General features: G+C 29.0%; 2 protein-coding genes across 3 annotated transcripts; both read right to left on the bottom strand.

The window, feature by feature from the left end:
• Positions 1-2,597: 2,597 nt before the first annotated feature.
• On the bottom strand, positions 2,598-4,901 carry LOC101254694 (UPF0481 protein At3g47200-like). Of its 2 annotated transcripts, none has more exons than XM_010322339.4 (3): positions 4,640-4,901; positions 3,838-4,458; positions 2,598-3,722 (listed from the first exon to the last, which is right to left on the bottom strand). In XM_010322339.4, exons 1-3 carry the CDS (start codon positions 4,760-4,762, stop codon positions 2,952-2,954), a joined length of 1,515 nt encoding a protein of 504 aa, XP_010320641.1. In that variant the 5' UTR covers positions 4,763-4,901; the 3' UTR covers positions 2,598-2,951. The 2 variants fall into 2 exon arrangements, with proteins under 2 accessions (XP_010320641.1, XP_025886806.1); XM_026031021.2 differs by having other exon boundaries at positions 4,552-4,678.
• Positions 4,902-5,116: 215 nt separating this feature from the next.
• On the bottom strand, positions 5,117-11,823 carry LOC101249547 (hydroxyproline O-galactosyltransferase GALT6-like). The gene is made up of 7 exons (XM_004238696.4): positions 8,336-11,823; positions 7,335-7,570; positions 6,964-7,254; positions 6,740-6,868; positions 6,477-6,650; positions 5,786-5,893; positions 5,117-5,653 (listed from the first exon to the last, which is right to left on the bottom strand). Exons 1-7 carry the CDS (start codon positions 9,201-9,203, stop codon positions 5,444-5,446), a joined length of 2,016 nt encoding a protein of 671 aa, XP_004238744.1. The 5' UTR covers positions 9,204-11,823; the 3' UTR covers positions 5,117-5,443.
• Between the last annotated feature and the right edge of the window lie 12,396 nt (positions 11,824-24,219).

The raw sequence follows: 24,219 nt of genomic DNA, 5'->3' as shown, positions 1-24,219 counted from the left end.
TTGTTCTCTTTATTTATATTTATTAACTTAAAGAGCAAGATGATACTCTATTCTTTGATAAAAATGAAAAAGTTGAACAAAAGGATACTTTTGGTTACAATTTAGTTGTTTTTGGAATACCAAAATTTGGATCTGACCTTTTATTCCGATGAACGATGTTTAACTGATTAAGCGGGACATAATTCTAACCTACAATCTTCGGTAATCATACATTTGGACAAAAATCATGCCTTGGGTAATCTGTAGTAATCTCAAAGTACATCTTCTGTATTCTGAGACATGTAACATACTTTTTAAAATAAGCAGATTTTAAAAAATTGATCAAATAGGTTATAAACTTACATTAAGTCGCAAAATGCACTTGTAGAGTTAAAATATTACGATGATAAAATTAGCCCATAAAATATGACTTGTTTTTTGATTATTCTGTCAGAATTCAATACATATAAAAATTGGATTGATTTAGGCGAAGTACGTTAACAAAATGGACCCATGAGAAAAGTAATCAAAATATTGAGATAATCTTTTATTTGATATATAAGAAGAAGAGAAGCTTTTTTTGTTAATCAAATAAATTATTAGAAAATAAACAAAATAAATAATTTTTTATATGAGTTGTCGAATTCATCTTGATTCTCTCTGATCAAATAAAATTTGAAAAGTCCTAACTACGTCATACGTTAATTCAACTAATTCTTCAATTAAAAATATCCGACAATTCATTTATTAATTCAATTCATTCTACCAATCCAAAATCACTCATTTATTACGTTAAATAACAAAGCTATAACGACCGACTTCTAACGCATTCCACAACTCCTCTCAAAAAGAAAACACAACTAAAAAAAAAAAATTACACTCATTAATTAAAGACCACATACTTTAAGTGATAATATATTAATATACTCCTAGCATGAAATAGGTCATAATATGTTACACTAGTTGAAAATATAAGGCTATTTTAAGAACTTAGAAGAATCAAATTGGATATATATTATTTTATAAAAATAACATACACAAGAAGTGATAAAAGGAATATGTTCCTTCTTTTGAGCACCCTCCACTTTAAAAGAATCATTTTGTTCACCAATATTCTTTCTTTTATCTCCAAATAAAATTCCATGACAATGGTAGGCAAAAAAAAAATGTTCTCAAATTATTCGAATATCAAAATTTCATGAAAAATTCATCATGCTTTTGGCTTTAATTAATGTATAAAGAATTCTACTAAAAGTTTTAAATATGGAGATAAGCATTCTCTAATTAGAGCAATTAATTTGGACTTAATGACTAATGTTGCTTCACTTAGAGACTTCATAAGGTAAAAAATGTCTTGTCATTAATTTTATTACAATTCTTTATTTGTTTGTAATGAAAACGAAAGAAAAGATTTTTTGATATTTTATTCAGGGATAACTTTTTTGATCGCGTCATTCTTCAACTATGTATTAAGATGTGAGTAGAGTTTTTTTTTATAAGTAGCACATATTATACTCGAGATCTCTCGAGCCTCATATCGTACCACTTTCTATATTTCATTTTAGGAATAAAGCAAATTTCTTTTTTAGTATATAGAGTTCTCTTTCGTTATCATGATCAGATAGAGCACGTAGAGGAAAATATATTGATCTCACTTGTTTATTAGTCAATTTTTATTACCTTTTCTAAGAAATTGAAATGTTTTACTTTTTTTTTTCTTTTTGATCCTTTTCTAGTAAGAAAATACTAGCATATTTTTATGCTAGCATCTTATCACCCCTTTTAATTTTTTTTTTTTTTTAAATGTTAGCATAGCAATATATAATTGATCATAAGGTGATAATAAAGTACTTTAAAGGATTCCAATCTAGACTAGCTAGATTCTTGGTATCCTCATTGTGATAAAAAGCTATATGTATTGGATCATGTTTCTTTAATACTAAATTTTCTATTTCTTCTTGATGAAATCCTTAATTATATTGTATAAGATTTATTACTTATTTCTTTGAGAAAAAATCCAAAATAAATAAAATCAAATAAGTTTCCTTTTCGCGCGATTCGAACAGCACTAAATTCAAATATCACATCTGGCATGGTTCGAAGAGCACTAAATTAGAACAAAAGGTTTGTCATCACATAATTGCATGCAATGAGAGCTCGATCGATCGTTTAGCAGATTGGTTAGACGGCTAGTAACTCACTTCTGACCTGTGTTTAATTGCCCGATCATAGTGATGTTAATTGTGGTCACATTCATAAATAGTTTGATCATCTTTAATCTATTCCATATATGTATGAGAATTCACATAGCAACTCTTATTAAGTTACTAGAAATGTATTTATGAAAATTCTTTTTTTATGAACCCTTGCCGTTATTCTTTGAGTGTGAATAGGGTAAACACCATGACATGCAATAACTCGCAAACATTTATGAAAATTCTTTTAGAGAGAGTTTCATTACTTTGAAAAAATGGATGACCTATTATCTCTACATGATGTAAACACTTGTAGATGTATTCACAAGTAAGGCATAAAAACAGAATCTTGATAATGTCCAAAAAAGAGCAAGTATAGACATTGTCAATAGGCTTTGTAAGTATTGTTCACATGCAAAGGCATTTCTTACTGAAATATGCTTTACTTGAGCCGAAGGTCTTTTAGAAATCACCTATGTACAATTCACTAGGTAAGGTAGGATCTACGTACACATCATCCTTCCCAGACTCCACTTGGATTACACGGGACGTGTTCATTTCTCACTGAAACCACATATAGAGTAGGATATCAAGTATTACATTCATCACATAAACACCACTTTACTTTTGTGATAACTAACATATGGACTTGAGGAATCAAAGTGAATTAGAAATAAGATGCACCAGATTAGTTCACTTCAAAATTTGGTAACAGTCGTCGTCTTTCTCCAATAGAGAAAAGTGAAGTCTTTGTACTTCAATGTGAGGATATTGTCGTTAGGAACGTGGTGGATAATAGTAAGGATAGATGCTGTATATCGTCTGAACAATGGTGAGGGCGAAAAGAAAGATAGCAGCAATGACAGACAAAATGGCCCAGGGACTTCTGAAGTAGGTGTGAATAAGATTGGCTCTCCATTCATTCCATCGCAGTTTGCAATAGTCACTTACCAGTTTGTGTACTAGATCAAGGCTGCTATCTGGATCCAACGTAATGTCCTTCGATAGTGAATTGAATAGCTTAGCCACAGCTTGATCGCTGCCAATTGCATTCTGGATGATGCCATTAGAGTGTAACAAGCTAACATCTTTGGCATTGTCAATAATATTATCCATGAAGAAGATGTATGAGGTTACTTCATTTCCTGCACCTACATGCAATCTCTCGAAAGCTATTAGGTTCAAGAACATTGACTCTGTTGCATCGTCCACCACGATCAGAGGAAGCTTAAGTATACCACCATGGAAGGATATGTCCTTGAGGCTTCTAGTTTTACTCATCCTGAACACAATGCCTGCTTCATGAAGCTCCATAGCAGAACGGATTATCTCATCGCCACTACTCTGGTTGCTAACTTTGGGTGCTTTCCTTGGACGAGTCTTGCCCAACGTAGGATCTTCCCAAAGTATGCTCTTTCTGTACACATCCAATACATGTAAACATTTCCCAAGTCCTTTAGCGCGGCTATGAGGATTGCAGAAGTCCAGTATGAGCTTATTAATGCATTGCTCATCTTCCTGCTGAATGCCATCGAGTAACCCTTCAATCTGTAAGGGGAATCAGATCAAAAAAGGTCACTGATCAAAGTTGAAGTAGTTAAATAAATAAAAAGTGTCACGTAAACGAGATGTGAGCATGTGTTTAAACGAGGGAGAGAAAGACCTTTTCCTCTTGATTTTCAATGGCAAGTAATCTTTCCAAAAGGAGCATAGGCAACTGATTTTCAAGCATCAACATATCGCGTTTGAGATAAGGCATGAGATGGAGCTTTCCATGATTGCTGAAAATCGGATCATTAGGAGCATAGTCGTACTGTTGAGGATGCTGAGATTGATCTATAAGTAGACTATCAGCAGCAGCTGTTCTCAAGACCTCCAGCATGAAACAGCCATCAAGAATCATCAACCGCAAGAAAGCATTGGTATCATTTTGCCATACAGGATCCAGCAAGGCATATGCATCTTTCAAATCTTGAGCCACTTGTTGTAAGGAGTCAATATAACATGTTAATGATTTTCCAGATCGCTTGAGGAAATGAAGAAGAGCTCGGTGCTTATGAACTTCCATAGTCTTGAGATGATCTGTGCCATGATGGTAAGGACCAAAAGAAACTACCTGAGGTTTGTAAGCTTTCTTGCTCACATCTGCAACACCAACAGGTACTCTATATATGGACCGCTTCTTCCAGTGCTCTGCCTCCACCGTTGTCAGATCCTCCACGTGCATCAGCTCATCGTTTACCTTGATCACCCACTCATTTTCCATTTCAGATAGATTCAAGCACTATAGTATGTATCAAGAGATATAAACACTAATTTAGAGGCACAGTTATGAAACACAAATAACAATGATGTATAAGTTTCAGAACAAGAGAACCTTATACTTTGTGAACCCATTGGTATTTCTTATTTTCCCTCCCCAGAAGTAAGCTCCAAACTTTCTCTTTCTACAAGCTTAAAAATACCTTGATTACGCAGCTGGTTCTCAACTTCTTTGTCTTCTCTTTATATGCTTTGCTTGTACAATAGGATAATTCACAATGTCTCTTAGCTTCAGTTGCACCTCTATTATACCAGGATTGCAACATTTATTTTTCTTGATAACAAAGCAACTGTTTTACTGTTCTATTTTCTGGTCAGAAACTCTAGCACTTTTGATCAGTCTCTATATGCCATCTTTTCGCCTTCACTTTCACGTGGAACTGTCAGCAATGCAGCACAGATAAAAAGAACTATAATATTGGATACTGTTTCTGTAGAACTACTTATGGATACACCACCTCTAAATCTGTTAATGTTAGCAAGATCAGAACTTCCCTTAAGGGAACACAAAAAAATAAGGTATCTGTCACCAACTAGGAGAAATGTTTTTCAGATCCGGGACAACCCAAAATAGCCAAGAGTTGAAAGGCACATAGAAGAATGTAAATTGCAAAATGAGATTGAAAATGAGCCATTCACCCTTGAATTTCATATATAAGAGCTTAAGCTGTCATTGTTTTCATACAGTTTAACGAGACTGACGTGTCAACTAGCCTGGGGTACAAGACTGACGCCCCAACAAAAGAATGAATGAAGTAAATATAATTATAGCACGATAGGCTAATTTACTCGAGCAATATGTACAAGCTCTTCCCAGGAACTTATCTTGTCTCGCTTCCTTTTCCGTGTTGCCTAACACTAGCTAACAGGGTATGCGCGCCTTGGCATCTATCTTGTCTCGTTTCCTTTTCAGAGTTGCCTAACACTAGCTGACAGGGTATGCCTTGTCATCTCACATTACAGCACTGAGGTTTCCCTTGGTTCAGCAACTTTCTCCACAGGCAGATCATTTGCCTTGGAGATTGATAATGTGCAGTGTAATAATCATCAATGCACCCAAACTGACAGAACTTCAAGCTATGCACATACTCTACGGGCCTGGAACTGTTGAATTGTTCTACCCACATTCCCATGCTCACGTCCTCCATCTTAAACAACTGCAGCAGGTCAAATATATGTTAGATATGATTATTTCTCTGTCCAGGTTTCCACAAGGGACCGGGGGGGGGGGGGGGGGGGGGACAAGAGAGAGGTTAGGATTATTTCACAAAGCAGATCAAGGCACTTACCCTTAGCTTATGTTTCTCAAACTCGGAAACTATGTACTCTGCAATGTCAAATGAGATGATGTAACCAGGCCCATTGGCATAGGGTGGATAATCTTCTTCAGGCCATTCCTGTCAATTCCCATGGGAAAACTGAACATCAGTAACTAGTGAATGTATAAGAGGTTCAAGGACATAAAGGAATTTATTACATATGAAGCAAACTGCCTGAGGTTCTTGATGAATCCTCTCATAACCAGATTCTATCAAAATACAAAAATGGGAGAAGAAGACGATGGTTGCAATAAGCTTGGTATCGAACTTAGTACAACGGCACTATAAGGCCAGATCAAATCAGGGATACAGAAGACCAAGCCTCTTTTCCATGGCAGTCCCACTACACAGATGAACTCTTCACTGTCATTGTGATTTGCATCATTGCTACGTTGGAGCTTGGTGCATTTTGGTTTGGTGCTGCTCACTTAATGGGCTGTCTTGGAAACTTCTACCATCTACTGTTAGCATGCAAAACGAGCGCTAATCTCATGGTAGTCCTTCGGCATCACTCTCAAGGACATATAAGGGTTATGATTTACCACATGAAAACAGAAGAAACTGCAGATATAGACTATCAATTACTATGCCTAAACCCCATCCTGGAAATCAGTAGACTACAGAATTTGAAGTGTAATACTGACAAAGTGAGAGAGTCTACCTCATAGGTGACTGCCCATTTACCATGTCGAAGGGGCTTATGGTAGTAATTGATGTTACCAACATACAGGCTTCTACCACTAGGGACTTTCTTAACTTCCTTCATTACAGCATCAATCCTTACAAATGTGTCATCGTCACATTTCATTACATACTTCGCTGTGACTGTACGGACCTGGAATATTCCACAAGTACATAAATAATAAAAGGATGAGAAATTCTGAGGCAATAATGAGCATAATCCAATTTCATCCTCACACTTACCCCATACTCACAAATTGCTACTGTCTTCAATACAACAAGATCATAATTGTCCATGTAAGGGACTATTACTATATCACCAAAAAATTCTGCTTCTTTCATCAGCTCCACATTTATCTCTTTTCTTCCATGCTGCAGTATTTCAATTCAATTATAAGCACATGCAAGGCTCCAAATATAAGATATTGCATTCATCAATGGAAACTTGTGTCAAAGCCAAGTCTTACCATTGCCACAAAAAAACGGGCTACAACATTTGAAGACTTAAGTGATGGATGCTGCATCCAAGATTTTCTCACGGCCATTCTCTCAGAAAAATGATTGCCTGCAGAAAGGATGCCAATAAAAAGCTCTACAGGTTCATCGGGAAGTGGCGGAGCTTGCCACTTGGGTAACATTTCTAAATGCCTCTGTGGAGCAAAACTTGGATGTGTTGAAGGTAATGAAGCAGCAAATACAGAATGCACGTCAATATCCCCGTTAACAAACAGACCCGTCGCATCCTCAAGAGTAAAACCCTATCAACCATAAGAAAATGTTTAAACCGATATGCATCACAAAAAGGCATTAAGATAAAGTAATCTTAGACAATACTCACAGTGCGATAAGGAAAGGAAGTAATATGTCTCCCATCTACATTGATGTGATAACCTTCTAAACCAGCACTGACAGTAAGTACAAACAACTTGTTCTCTACAAAAGGGTATGGCCAGTTAATTGAAACCTTCTTTGTCCTCCCACCAATCAGTCTCTTCAACCACCATGTGGCCTTTGATTCTTCAGAGTGATCATCATCATCACGTATCCACTTCTCACACTTCACCTGTCCATCCACTTCATTCATTCCACAGAAAATCACAAACACAGACAACACTAAGTGAGAATCTTAACCATTACCATGCAGCAGCACAGTATACATCAAAAATCAACCATAGATGTTCAATTAGTCGAGGTGCATGCAAGCCAGCAGAGAAATCACGGCTATTGAAAAATAAAGCTCCCAATTCAGTTTGATCAAGTTTTATACTTGATCAGACACAGCTGATTAAATCATCTATAATTAACAATATCTAGCAAGATTTCTGGTCAGTACGAATTCAGCTCAGATAGCCCTAGAGAAGTTCAAAGTCTTTCCTTCCATATATATAGTTGTAAAATTGGACATTTAACAACCAAAAACAGCACCACAACAACAGGAGAATCTAATGATTCCAACATTTCCTAAAGAAGAAGTGCAAGCATGAAGCAATTATGTAAATAACAACGACTCAGCATACGGATCGACTACGACTTAATCTCAACCTACGTGGAGTCAGCTATATCAACGCCATTATATTCTAATAATACTCGTTTCATTACGATACTGGTTCAGTAACTTCTCTTTCAAGACAAATTCGGTGTTCACTAAACTCATTTCATTCCAAAACTAGTAAATTAATTTCTCTCTTAGGCTAATTAGCATTTCACAAAAAACTAGAGTTTCTCTAAATATGAAATTTACCCCTACCAATACATAATACAGGTGCAACAATGATTACGACCAAACAATTGACTAATACAAAAAGAAAAAGCAATGCATTTACAACATAAATTCCTCACCAGTGTCCTCACTAGGCTTGGATTTCCAACCATCACACCTCATCGCAGACCCCCACTGCATCCTATAACACGTATTCTGCTCGATCACTGGCCTTCCACTCCAATCCCCTTTCAACCTCGGATTGAAATGCAGTATTCTTGGAGGGTCCTCTCCATCAACTGTCTTCAATCCTTGCAATTCCATCATAAACTGTGAAACCATCACAGTCTCATCATCATCCTTCACCAATGTAATCTTAGGATCCTTCTCTTCATGAGCCCACCGAGGCGTCCCCACTACTGTTATATGAGACCCTAAAGTCATTCCACAAGGTATCACCATAATCTTCCCACCAGCTACAAACTCACTACCCCACAAAGACACCGAATCAGGACACGACTCAGTCCGGTTCTGAGTCCCACTCACTACCTCCCCCTGAACTTTCCCCGATTCAATATCCTGAAATAGTTTCTTCCCAACTACAAAAGCATCCCTAACAACCTTATGCAGCTCAGAAAACTCTTCCTTATCAAAACTATCAAACACCTTCTCATCAAAAACCAAACCTGAAATTCTCTTAAACTCTACCATCTTCCTATGAGGTAATGAAAACCCCATTTTAGCTCTCCTTGACATAACCCTTGAAGGAAAAACTGAATCTTGACTCGAACCACTCAACTCACCAACACTATTAAGCCTGCTAAACTTGGAATTATTATCAAAAGGTGTAGAAATAAGTTCATACGATTCTAAACCAAACCCAAGTTTAGAAATCAAAGGTATTTCCAAAGTAACCAAGAAAAAATACACAAACAACAAACCCATCAAAACTTGAATCGATCTGAGTCGACTCACTGACATTACAGAGTCGAACTTAGCTCGTTTCATTTCAACCCCAAATCAAAACAAAACAAATAAAAATCAAAACTTTCTTTCTGGGGTTCTTTCTTTATAGCATAAAAAACAATTCTTTTCAACAAAACTCAAAAACATAACAGATCAAAAACCAAGAACAACAAAACCCAAGAACCCTAACAGTTCATGAACTCAAATTTTTCCACAAATTTTTAAACTTTTTATATCCAAATGTTGAAAACATTTAACATTTTGTCTGAAAAAAGTTATGATTTTTTGAAGTGTGAACAGATCATTTTGCTCTGTGATTGAGGCTGGCTTTGGCCGTTGTGAAGTGGGGTTCAGAAATGTAAGAAGAACGAAAAAAACGACGACGTTTAGTATAAAAATCTGAGTAAAACGCGGTCGTTTTAGCTGAAAAAATGCGTTACGGTTTATTAATAAACTGAAAACTCTTCAGGTTTTGTCTACTTTAGTTAATTCCAGTTATTAAATATGTTTGTTCGATTTTAATTTAATATATAATTTTTTTAAAAGTTTGTGATTTTCATTAAAATAATTATATTAGATATATATTTTTCATAAGTTTGTTGTACTTAAATATTCTATATGAAAACTTGAAATTAAATTATTGTTGAAAAGGAAAAAATACATTTTATATTAAAGAAAGTAATAATTAATATAACTTTCTTTGTTTCAGTTTAACTTTTTTTTTTTCTTAAATAAATTGTGGCATTTTTATGGCTATGAAAATTGTTTTTTAAAATATAAAAAGATTTATTTGTTTATTTTGAAATTCAAATTTGAGAAGTGGATTAATCTTAGTTTTTTGTGTCGTTTTGCTGGGCTCGTTTCAGTTAACTTAATTAAGTTTATTAATTATTTAATTAAATACGAAATTTTTAAATGACTTTTAAAAAAATTATATCTAAAATAAATATTAAGGATATTCTTTTAATTTAGCACCATAAAATATAACGAAAAGTATCATTTTTAATCAATTATAAAATAAAGAGTATTCTATTTTAATTGATATGATAGAGTATTATATATATAAATTGATTGGATTTTACGTGAGATTGTTAAAAATAACTTTTTAAATTCTGAAATAGAAGTAGATTTGCGTAAACTTTATTCAAATTCTATTTTACAAACCTATATTAAAGATGTTATTGTAACTTACCGAAAGTGAAGCCTATAATTTCGAATTGTTATTTTTCACATTATATTCAAACATTTAACGAAAAATCAAGACATTCAACAAGAAAATTATGCAATTCGGAAAAAAAAAGCCGTTGGAAGGAAAGCTTTTGGACCATGAATTTTTGGTTGATAAGATGATAGACTTGTGGTGTTGGCTTTTTTTTTTTTTGGTACGTTGAAATTTGTCCTATTTTTTAATCTTTTTGAAATTTTTGAAATCTTGAGCACCAAAAAGTTTTTGTCTTTTTGGACCATTATTAACTATATATGTATATACCAATAATTTGTGAAAAAGAATAACGACACCATGATGAAAAAAATATGTTAAATTCAAACTTTTTAATAAGATTGTTCAATAATCAAATAAGACACAAGTTTAAATTTATTTTATTAATAAATTATATTTTTAAATTTTAATCATTTCACTCGTTTAACTAGCAAGCTCTTATGTTTATTCAATACATTTAACAGATAAGTGAATAAAATTACATAAGTATTAGTAATATAGATATAACTTATAAGTATAGTAGATATTATATTATTAGCAAATCTAAAAATTTTAAAATTTTTATCAAGTATACATATCAAAACCTTAAATATACCTTTTTCCTTTAAAGCTTATAGCTACAAACATGCAATCACATTTATTCATAATTTAAGTTATTATTGTATTTCTAAAGAATAACATAAAATATGATACATTGAAGGTAATTTATAGATACAAGAAATTTTTCTTTCGAAGTTATACGATAACATCAAAATAAAATGATACAATCTAAAAATATCTATAGTGTGCGTCTTTTGTTCGCCTAGTCACCTTGATGATGAAGGTGATGAAAATTCTTTCACTATTTTCAAGGTTCATTATCTTAACGAAACAAGCAAAATATAATTAAGATTACTTCATAACAAAGTTTACAGAAAAGTAAACTTCTCACTCCATAATTAATAAGAGTAAAATGGTAAACTTACTACGTCATTAATTATTTTGTTATTAGGTATGTCAATTCAAAAGTGGACACGTAAAAAGAGACAGATGAAGTATATAATGTCATATAGAAACTCAAAAGTTATGCGGGAAAAAACAGTCATACAAATAACTCTTGGGTTCTTCACCTTACATGCACTTGCAATTAATTTGTGATTGTGTTCTCCACCGTACATGCACTTGCATTTAATTTGTAATTATTTCTTTTGGCTAACTCATTATACAATATAATTAATAATTATTTAATTTCCATGCTAATAATAACTCATAATCTAAAAAATGATTAAAATATTATTACTTCATATTTAATTAATAGATTTTAATTTTTTTTCAATTAACAAAACAGTAATTCAACTTTGAAAATAAAATTATGTAATATATGAATAAGTTGGATCAAGAGTAAACCATAAATTAATTGGATCGGAATCCCATAAAGTAACACATTTACTAATAAAATAGGAAAAAAAATTAGATTAAAAAAAACGTATATAGCTGTAATATTAATAATCATCCACATCCCCATCGATCGGAATACTTATACAATATTATCGAGATAATAGCACCAATAAATGCAATCAAACCAAAAAATATAAGCATGATATGTAGAATTGTGTGACCAAGATCATGATTAAAATTAAAAAAACTCGAACTTTGATAACCATCATCATCATCATAATCATCATCATTCACCTCCTCTTTTGGATTACTTGTCCACTTACCTATTAAGAAAAATATTAATGACGTAGTGAGCTTATTATTTTACCCTTATTGATTATTGGGTGGTTATATATTTTTTTCAAAGTGATTAGTTATTTAATTGAGGATTTGATTTGTTAAAATAGATAAATAATTAAGGACAACTATAAAAAGAAAAAATGAATAAAATAAAAATAGTAATAAAGTATCAAATTTTTTTTTAATGGAATTTCTTTTACATTTTATGGTACTTTTTATACTTTACATGTTTACTATAACCGAAAACATATATTTGGAAATTTAATATTTTTGCAAATTTTATATAACCAGAAAACATATATGGAAATTAAACTTTTTTTACCAAAAAAAAAAGAAGAAGAAAATTATGCAAACTTTTGCCTAATTTCTATGCATGCGGGCCATATTTTTTCTCCACTTTCCTTCTATTAATTAAGTATATAATATAGGTCCCACTTCTTATTTAATTTTCTTTATATTTTTTCTCCACTTTCCTTCTATTAATTAAGTATATGAATATTTATTTTATTGATAAATTATATTTTTAAATATTAATCATTTCACTCATTTAACTAGCAAGCTCTTATGTTTATTCAATACATTTAACAGATAAGTGAATAAAATTACATAAGTATTAGTAATATAGATATTAATTTTATAGGTAATAGTTAGTATTATTAGGATAGAGAGAGTATTTTATTAATATGAATATGTGTTATATTAATTCCCTTATGTAAATAAATATTTACATTGTCACATTTAGAATTACAATTTATTCTACATTTTCTTTTATTTACATCATAATCTTTTTATATTTTTTGTAAAATTATAAAATTTATTTTTTAAGTTATTCACTAGGGACAAAATTGGGAAATACAGTTAATAATTAAAAACATTGGAGTATTCATATTTTTTTGGCAAAACAAAAGAACTACTCTAGGAATTCTAAAATAGTGGTAAGAGGAAATAAATAATTAAAAATATTAATAAATGGAGGAGTTTTATAATAATATGATTAAAAAAACAAGTCCTATTAGAATTAGTTATTTAATTTATTAATGGAGAGAGAAGCGGATACTTTTTAATTTGATTCACATGGTATATAATGTTTAATATTAAATTGAAATTATTTATTATTTAAATACTGACAACATAATAATAATTAGGGACGAGCTTACGATTAATTGATAGAATTCTATCAAAATTTCAATTCAATTCTTCAATTTTTTATCATAGAAAGATGTGTATCAAATAAATCGATTTTTTTCAAATTTCATATTTTTAAAATATTATTTTTGATAAAAATAAGTGAAATAAAATAAAAACGAAATCTAAATATCAAATACAGAAAAGACTTCACATATTTAAATGTGTTAAAGAAAGTAAGAGATTACAATTACAATTACAATTAGTCAAAAATCACATTTATTCATATATAATAATAAGTATGTATTTATATTGATAATATATAATGTTGAATAATTGTGACATTTAACAATGACTTAAGTTCATTTAATTATCCCCATGAATGACCTTTTCTTTCTAATTTGGATAAATTAATAAACTATATATATGTTTAAATATTTTTGTTTAATCCCTACTATTTTATAGAAATACAAAGATTTTTATTTTTTTTCGTGTCAGATACTTTATTATGAAAAAATCCAAAAGCAATTTGATTTTAAAACAATTATATCTCTCCCTCCCTCTTTTCACTCACACAATCAAATCAGTTATCATATTAATCAAAATTTGAATTTCAAGAGATTGTTCTCTCCAGTAAACTAATTTCATATCTGTAAATATTTTCATCTTCTTCAATTTTCTTCTTTGTTTTTGAACTCCTTCATGTTAAATTCGAATTACCCAAATAGTTACACCTAATACAAATGAAATCTTTGATTCTAATAATATCTAATGGACAAAAAACAAATCTAAAAGGTTACATGATCCTTTAACAATGGCAAATCAAAGTCCAGAGAATGCAAAAGCGAAAAACGATGTACCTGCAGCATCGAAAGCAAAAGATGAAAAACAACGAAAAAAAAAGCAAAAATGTTGTCTGCCCTATCTCAACCTACACTATCCAGGATATGTATTTTGAACCATGTATTTAGTATATATTTATTTTGTTTTAAATTTATGTCTTCCCCTGTTGAACTATTGAATCCACAATATTCAAGGGGAAATTTGTTCAAGATATTATGCAACATAAAAGCGACGGTCTGTAACTATCGAATCAATTTTTCTTTGCTTACATATTTGATTTGTTTTTATAATGTATCTTGTTCTTTTTTGTAGTGACTGCAAAATATTTTTTGTTGTTATTATTGAATTTCTGAGCGATGAAATCAGCATCCCGTCTAATGATTTTCGAAGTGACTATCTTCGTACAAGGTATACAACAATATTATGAAAGTATGGTCTCAAATAAGGCCAAGACGGAATATGTTAGCGAGAATGATGATCCTACAAGGCAGAAGATTGACTACACTCCACCAATAAAAGTTGATCTTGTTAATTCAGAATAGATTTTTGTGTATCGATTCACCGACAGTTCTATGATCTATTGTTTTTAAGATATATTAATTAGTATTGCTTCCCTTTTTGAAGATATGTCTTCTAAATATGAAGAGTTTTTATATTGAAAATTGTTTATTTCGCTTTTCATTTTATTTTCAGTATATTTAATATGTTGTTAAATGTTGTCTCTTATAGCTTATAAGTATAGTATATATCACTATACTAGATATTATATTATTAACAGATACAAAAATTTTAAAAATTTTATTATGTATATGATACACTATTACTTTCAATATAACAAATTTGTATGTATCACAACACCTAATATTATATTTTTATACCTGATACAAATCAGTTAATTTTTAATATATTAGAACCTTATAACATTATGTCTCTATAAATTTGGTATAAAAACACAAAGCAATACAAAATTCACTTAATCATAAATTAACAATAAAAATATATAGGCAGAATTGAAAAACGTAACGTTTCAATTTGTTGAATCAGAATTTAATAAACTAAAAGTATTTTTTAATGTAAACGTTTGTAACAACGGAAAGAAATGTTATAATTTGAGAATTATTATATCTAAACAAATAAAGTACTCCAAAAAAGTATTGATCTAGATTCCTCTTTCAGAAAGAAAGTACAAGTTCTAGATTGAGGCCTTTTTGTCCACATCACACACAACAATTCGTGTTTGATGTTAGTATTTCATCTGAATCTTCTTTCTTTTTTCCCTTAATCTACTGAGCATTCTTTTCTATCTTGGTGGTAAGACAATTTCTTTCAAAACATATTTGGAACCGACCAATCACTTTGTGTGCATTGATTTCATTAGAACTGCATAACACACTAATACATACCTATACTTATGCCAAATATATTTATTATTTAATGTTTATTGTATCATTCCAAAAAATAAAATACACTTCAAGATACATTATTATAATTCGCTCAATAGATCATATATATTCTTATGTTATCGTACATATTAATGTCCCCATAGTTTTACATGTGTTAAATACAAAAAATAATACAAAACACATCTAAATCTATCACAATTGTCCGTTTCTATACATTGATACATTAAAAGAGCAAAGATTTCAAACATATATGATACTTTATAATTATCAACCAATGATACACAAATCTAAACACCTTACACATACAATGCAATACCCAATACATAAAATGCAACCTAATTGTGAATATAGTTTGCAAATATTTGTTTATCATGAAATAGTAACAAAAAAAATTCAAAAAAAAAACAAAGAAAGTTATATGATCCGTGTATTACAAGATAATTTGTTCACATACCTTTTATTAGCAGATCTTTTAACTCATCTGCAATGGCGGAAATAAGGTTCACAAATAAAATAATTTCCTCAATCACTATTCCATCACTTCTGTATCGTTCGTACCTAACATCACTTTCTCATATTGTCGAATTCCTTAACAATATCGAAACATTCATTATGAATCTTCACAAAATTTCGCTGCAAATTTTCTTGAATCAAGTTTTTGCAGTTTTTTGGAAGAAAAGGGAGACCTAATTTGAAATTTTAATTTCATAGTTATGTTATCTTTTAGGGATAAACTGATTGATAGAACCATTTTTGGGACAGAGTGATTGGTAGAAGAAAGAAACGTGCGCTTGATTTGTGGGATTCAATTATATTTTCTGTTTTTAATCCCTTATTTAGTGCAGTAAATTGATAACAAAAGAAAAAAAATTACAACACACCTTCAAACCTTAACGTTCTTGGAAAAATTTAGCTCGACATTCCTCTGCATTATTGTCACGCAAAATCCAAGCTCCTACAATTAAAAAAAAAAAATTAAAAAGAATAAACATGTAAATGATGTTTGGACCGAAAGGAGAAATTATATTTATATATGAAAATATTAAAATGAAGGGAAGGTAAAAAAAAAATTTGTAATTGATATGAAATTATAAGGCTTAATTGCTAATACTTAATAAAAAAATAAATGTGTTGAAACTTGTCATAATTTAAAATTTAAAATTGAAGAAGTGTTTTTTCTAAAAAAAAATTTATAAATAAAAGTAGTACAACAGAAGAAAAAGGAAAGGTAGTAAGAATTAATAGTATTAGTGAAATATTTAAAAGAAAATTGTCTTTAATGTTTTGTAAGTTTAATGGCAATAAATTAAATGAGATAGATTGATATAAAAAATAATAAAAGAAAATGCACATTGGAGAAGAGATAGATAAGATATATTTAATCTTTAAAAAATAATAGAAACAGAAGGTATAAAAAGAGCACATCTATGTTAATAAAGAAAAGAGATAAATAAAACATTTTTAATTTTAAAAAAATAGAAATAGGAGGTATAATTATAATAATATTTTAAAAAATAATTGAAATAGAAGGAGATAATAAAAACTAAAATAAAAAATCATAATAATAAAAACTTTTTTTTAAAAAAAAAGAAGGTTGAAAATGACACAAGGAAAAAAATATAATAAAAATAGAACTTTACGTATTTAAAAAATAATAGAAATAGAAATATGATAATAAAAATTAAAATAAAAAATTATAATAATAAAAACTTAAAAAAAAGTTGAAAAACTACGTAAAGAAAATAAATATAATAAAAATAGATTCTTACGTTCAGCCATTTGTAGCCTTTTGAAATTCATTAATTTTAGGGAGGTATAGTATTAATTAACTAATTAATAGCAGCGTATATATGTATGTACATATAATATTATTGTGTAGAAAATAGATTTAAAGCCCTAAATTATTTTTAAAAAATAAATAAATATTGAATAAATTGGAGGGCTAAAGCTGATGTTAATTGTAAAAATTAGACAAATCACATATTCTAAGGGACAAATTGCATTTTATCCCTATTGTATCCATATTTATCAAAATCCTTTTTTTAGAGTAATCTGGATACTTAAAATAACATAACGATACTTAAATTATAGCGGGTGGATATTTTAATTATTTGTTTGTTTTTAACAGTTACAGCGCAATAAAAGGGATGAGAATTATCCCACAATTCATGTTGACGTTTAACAAATTAAGCGTCTAATCTGCATAAACATCATGTACTAATTTATCTCATTATTGAATTTCAAATATTGAAAACTTCAAATTGTGAATCGAAAAAAAAAACGAGCTTATTTAAAAAAAATTTGAAACACAATTTGTGAAGATTCAAAAATGAATATTTTGATCTTGTTACGACATTATGGAATATGGGAAAGTGTTGTTATATATGAGCGATACAAAAGTGATGGGATAGCTTTCATGAATCTTATTTCAGCAATTTCAGCTGAGCTGGGTATTGATGAATCGAAAAAAATATCGAGATTAAATATGTTGTTGAAGATATGGGTTTAAATTGTACATAGAAATTAAGAAACACGAGGTTGGATTCGGGACGTATCCTCTAAGCATATATACTTTAGATAAAGGTGTTGAAGAGATACTGAATTTCGATGCAACAGGTGTCATCGTGTGTGTTGAAGAGATACTAAATTCTTGATCATTATTTTTTTTTCTTGTTTTATGCTTGATGTGTAATAATGTTTCTGGATATTATTAATTGCTAATATGATTTGAACTTTTTCATTTGATGTGATTAAAACCATGTGAATGTTTCAAGCTACAAAATGTATATTGATACTAAATATATTGAATTTTGACTGTATTATATGAAGTTTAAAGAAATTGACAAATTTATAACTTGTTTAATCTCATTTACATATAATAGTAAATATATAATGTATCTTATAACAAAATTTTGTTATCCAATGGTAAATATATAATGTATCTTGTAACAAAATTTTGTTATTCAATGCAAACAATAAGCGATACTAAATATATACAAAGTAGGATATGATTCAATATGCTGAACAATACTCAATATATTTATTACATGATTTTGTATTAATTGTTAAAGATACACAAATTTATTTTTTGATAATAAAATATTTATCATATACTTAATAATATTATAGATTTTGTGTATCTGATTGTAATATTGTATCATACATTTTGATTTACTGGAAAACTCGATATTTGGAGTAAATTATTTTATATCAATTTGTGTAACAATTGCGTAAATGTAGTATCAGGTATACTTTGAACGAAATTTATATGATATCATCATTTATTTTGTAAATCTTACTTTTACAAAATAATTTATATGTATTGTTAATTAACTTATATAATTAAAGATAAAAAGTTGACAAAATTATAATTAATACTAATAATAATATTTTTTTCTTTTTCATTTCAACTTACACCCTAATTAATAAATAGTAAAAATAATTAATTAATTAAAAAACAAAGGAACATTTCTGTCTTCTCCCCATCTTCCCTGCAACTATTCATTCTTTACCCACACCCACCCCCTCCACCTTTCTCTCTTAACATCTCCAATTCTCCAATTCTTTTATGATATTGATTTCTTTTTTTTTTCAAATAATCCGACGAAATTTTATTATTTTCGTTGAAAATATATTTTAGCGGGTCTGATTATTTTTTTTTCTTGTAAGTGTAATAAATGATCATCAGACAATAGGCGAAAGGTTTTAAATCTTAATTAACGCTATTAGAATGATAGATGAATGAGGGGTAAACTTAGACAGGGATCAATGATATAATATCGACACCGATGAAAGGATAAAATTCGAGAAAGGGAATGATTTACATGTGGTTGAAGTGCAGCAACCCAATAGAAAGGAAAGCAAGATCCGACGGAGAAGAAGAAGGGTTGAGGCAAATTTACTGGTGGCTGAGGCGTAGTAACAAAGAAAATACGTTCGCCGAAAAGAAAAAAAAGAATGAGAGTGGAGGGTGGAGTGGGGTGGGGTGGGGTGGGGGGTCAACTTAACATAATATTTTGTTTTCTAAAAATTGTTTTGGAATTATTTGAAGAGTTTATAATTTTTTTGATTCAATTGTCACGTGTCAATATTGTATTGGTCTATTTTTCATGTATACACGCATGTTTGTGCTTTTATTAATTATCATTTTGTGTTAAATAGGTATAGATTTGTTAAGATTTAAGTGTTCAATAGGTACTAGCCTTAGTTGAGGTATCTAATTTGATTATACGTCAGATTTGATTGAGTATAACATGAGGAAAATTGAGTGTCCAACTCCTTTTCACGGTAAAAAATTAATTCTTAGTTTCCCCCTTTTTGATTTTATTGTATTGTTGGCAAATTATATCTAGCTGAGATAAGTTGTATAGCAACTTCCGAAATAAATTAAGAAATATTATAATACTAAACTTATATCCAATTGAAAAATATGAATTGAAAATCAACACATAGAATAAAAGTTTTATCAAAGTTAAGGCAGTTTAATCCCAACATGAGAACAATTAAGACCAACAGACATACAAATTTCCAGATACATTCTGAAATATACAACAATAACAAAATAAACAAACGAAAACATAAAAACAATAACAATAACAAATAAACTAAAGAAATCTTCCGTGTTTGTGACAGTAAAAGTAGTAGTAAAATTTGGACAAACAGAGCAACATAGTACTTGTTATCCAAATTTCTGGGATGAAGATATCTTTGTGACAGTTGGACTCGACTTTGCTTTGAAGACGTATAATATAATCAGACATCCTAATTGTTGGCTCTTCCTCCTCAGTAGCAATGACTTCTTGCACATACTCCATCAATAGCTCTCCTTCCGCCACCATTTCGGCATGTGTTCTTATCAAACCAGTCATAATCCTGTTAAGATTCCTTAATTCACGTGTGATCGATCGAGATAATCGCAGATAGTTTTGGTATATTGAATACAACACTGAAATAATCATTACTAACGCAGTGACACAATGAAGATCATTTCTAAAGAAAATCGATATGGCTCCAAAAAGAGTAGCCAATATCATATTTCCATATTTTTGTTCCAGTAATATGTCAATTTCTTTACCTGACTTTGAAGAAATTTTCAATTTGATTTTGCATTTGGGTTTCTAGAGAGGTCAACCTCTCTAAATATGAAATTGAAACAAATTATTCACTAGTGAAGGTCGTTCTCACAAATATAATACTTCTAACTAATCTAACAAAATGTTATATTTGGACAATTAAAATTAGTCGAATAGTTATAAACTAATCTAACTAATAGTCTGATTGGGCCCATAATTCGGCATGTGTTCTTATCAAACCAGCCATAATCCTGTTATGATTCATTAATTCACGTGTGATCCACCAAAAAAATCGCAGATAGGTGATGTCTATTGAATACAACACTGAAATAATCATTATCAACGCAGTAACACAATGAAGATCGTTTTTAAAGAAAATTGATATGGCTCCAAACAGAGTAGCCAATATCGTATTTCCATGTTTTTGTTCCAGTAATATGTCGATTTATTTACCGATTTTGGAGAAATTTTCAATTTGGTTTTGCATTTGGGTTTCTAGAGAGGTCAACCTCTCTAGATATGAATTTGAAACAAATTCTTCACACAAATATAATACTTCTAACTAATCTAACAAAATGTTTAATTTGGACAATTAAAATTAGACGAATAGTTATAAACTAATCTAACTAGTAGTCTGATTGGGCCCATAAAAAATTAATAAACATGATATTTATATATATATAATTCGGCATGTGTTCTTATCAAACCAGCCATAATCTTGTTAAAATTCCTTAATTCACGTGTGATCGACCAAGACAATCGCAGATAGCTGATGTATATTGAATACAACATTGAAATAACTATTATCAACGCAGTGACACAATGAAGATCGTTTTTAAAGAAAATCAATTTGGCTTCTAATATGTCGATTTCTTTACCGTAAGTAAGTAAGCTATTCATTTATATTTAATAAATATCACTTGAAAATTAAATATTATTAAGAACATGGAGTGTAAGGATATAGTTGGAGAAACATATTATTTTTATCTTAAATTCGTAATGAGACACTTATTCTAAAATAAAAGGAAATAATAAGTTTTTATATGTTTGAAAAAAATAATTGATCTACTAAGTTAAGTTATATACGTTTGAAAAAATAATTCTAATATCTCAAAAGAAAGTATTCATATTATTAGATGATTCATTCCTTAATTTCTTTGCTAATAATTCTTTAGTATATAAAAATAATATTCTAACGTAACTACAAATAGTTACTATCTCCGTCTATATTTAATTGTCATGGTTTCTATTTTTAAAGTTCAACTATAAGAATTTTGACTAACATTTTAAGATGTATTTTTTGAGCATATTGATATGCAAAATATTGTAATTTATAGTACTTTTCGTATAATTTTTTAATATCGTTATTATTGAAAATATCAAATTAATGCAATCTAATTTAATTTTGAAAATTAGTCAAATTGACTTTTGGAACGCAACGTGACGAATAAAAGTGGACGAAAAAAGTATATAATTAGGTCAAGTAATGTTCAATGAAGTTGTAGATTCATGTTTTGTTACTATATAATAATTTATGGTTGAGATTCATTTAAATTATGTAATCCTAATAATAAATTTAAATTATATACTCATCTTAATAATACAAACAACAAAGTTGTCAACTATTTTTATTTTAAAAAAATATCAAATAAAGCAATTAAGTGTATTCAAGATAATATTTTTTTTAAAAAAATTAAGATTGACAGATATGTGGATCGAGAGTTGACGATAAGACAAAATTGATAATGCAAATACTTTCAATCAAGTATATTAAATTTTCTTTTTCAATCTTAATGTTTTTTTTAAAAAAATATTAGTTTGAGTATACACTTAATTGTTTTATTTAAAAAATAAAAATAGTTGACAACTTTGTTGTTTTTATTATTACGATGAATATATAATTTAAATGAATCACAATAATAAATAATCATATAATACACCTCACATGAATCTATAAGGTCATTGAACATTACTTAACCTAATTATACTTGACTGAATCTTTGTCCTTATTTATTGGCTATTAATATTTCTTTCTATTAATAACCCATTTAAATATGAGGTGAGAATTAATTATTTGATAAGTACGCATCATTAATATTATTTTATGCAGACTACAGAGAGAGCATAAAATAGAGCAAATAATGCACTATCTATTTGACAAACATAATATTTAGTTGGACGACTATTTAAATTATTTTTTAATTATAAATTCAGAATCAATTACTAATAGAAATGGACATAAAGATCAAAATTAGATATATAATTCTAATAAAATAAAAATTTAATCAACTCTCTAAATTTTAACCGATCTTTGTGGAAGCTTAAAGAGCCTACTAAGATTTTGTTCAACAAACGATGTCAGATGATTGGTTGATCTCTCCTTGAAATCCAAGAAAAGTTTGAATTTATATACTCCTTACGTCCCTTGTTACTTGTCCACTTTTGATCAGCACACTTATTAAGAAAATAATTAATGACGTAGTAATTTATCATTTTACCCTTATTAATTATGAAGTAGATGAAAGGTTCTATATTTTCAAATTAATTAGTCATTTAATGGAGGATATAATAAATAAAAAAATTGTCCTTTCTTGAGTTGTCAAAAAAGACAGGTCATTAGGGACAACTATAAAAAGAAACATTAAATTACATGAACTGATAGATTTTAATAAATAATTACTAATTTTAGCAACTTTTAATTTATTACCAATTATAGTAATATTTTGTCAAATCTGCAATATGTATTAAAAGTGAATTACGTATACAATATATATAAATTATATATGAATTATAATTATTTTTTAAATATATCATACTTGTTTGGTAAAAATTGACACATTGTATTACAGATATATTAAAATGTGTGATAAATGAATTATCTAACAGTAGAATTTGTATTATATGTAAATAAAAAAAATATTAAAAATATGAATTGAACTTATATTATAAATGAATTAAAAGTGATCAAGTAAAAAAAAATATTATTATAAATAATAAATATTTTTTTATTATAATATATTTACGTAAGTTTTCGAAAGATATGTACTTCTATTACATATAATTTTTTACGATTATGACCACTTCAAAGTTGTCAAAATTTTGTCTTTAAATGTAAGATAATGCCAAGTTGTATATAATTAAAACCTAAGAAATAATTACAGATAACTATTGTATAATTTATAATTATGATTCTCAATTAATGACACATAATTCAAGATGTTGTATAAAATGACCACCCTTCTATCTTTCTTTATTAAAAATATTAAATTTTTGCTTATTATGATAGTTTTCAAACCCATTATGCAATTTACTAATCTGTATAATTTATATTGATAGTATAAAATAATTATCTTGCTAATGTATATTCTTTTTCATCTCAAATAAAATGTTATTTTTTAAAAATCATATTTCATGCATATAACGGAAAATAATACTCCGTCCATCTCATATTGATTTAACATGTTCTAAACCCTGCCACATGAGATTTCAAGTACAAGTAATTGTTTACGCTAAAAGTTTTTTGGTCTTCACGGAGTAACATTTAATTTAACTAAAATTTTCCAAATCCGAAAAATTAGTTTCCTTTCACATTGTAAATCGTACTATCCAAAATAGTGAAAATGAAAAGTGTTTGATAATATTTCATTCCTTGAACGCTCATGAATAGTAGAACAAATGAA

This window comes from Solanum lycopersicum, chromosome 5 (assembly GCF_036512215.1).
Source record: "Solanum lycopersicum chromosome 5, SLM_r2.1".
Lineage (NCBI taxonomy): Eukaryota > Viridiplantae > Streptophyta > Magnoliopsida > Solanales > Solanaceae > Solanum > Solanum lycopersicum.
This window is presented reverse-complemented; position numbering and strand designations above follow the sequence as displayed.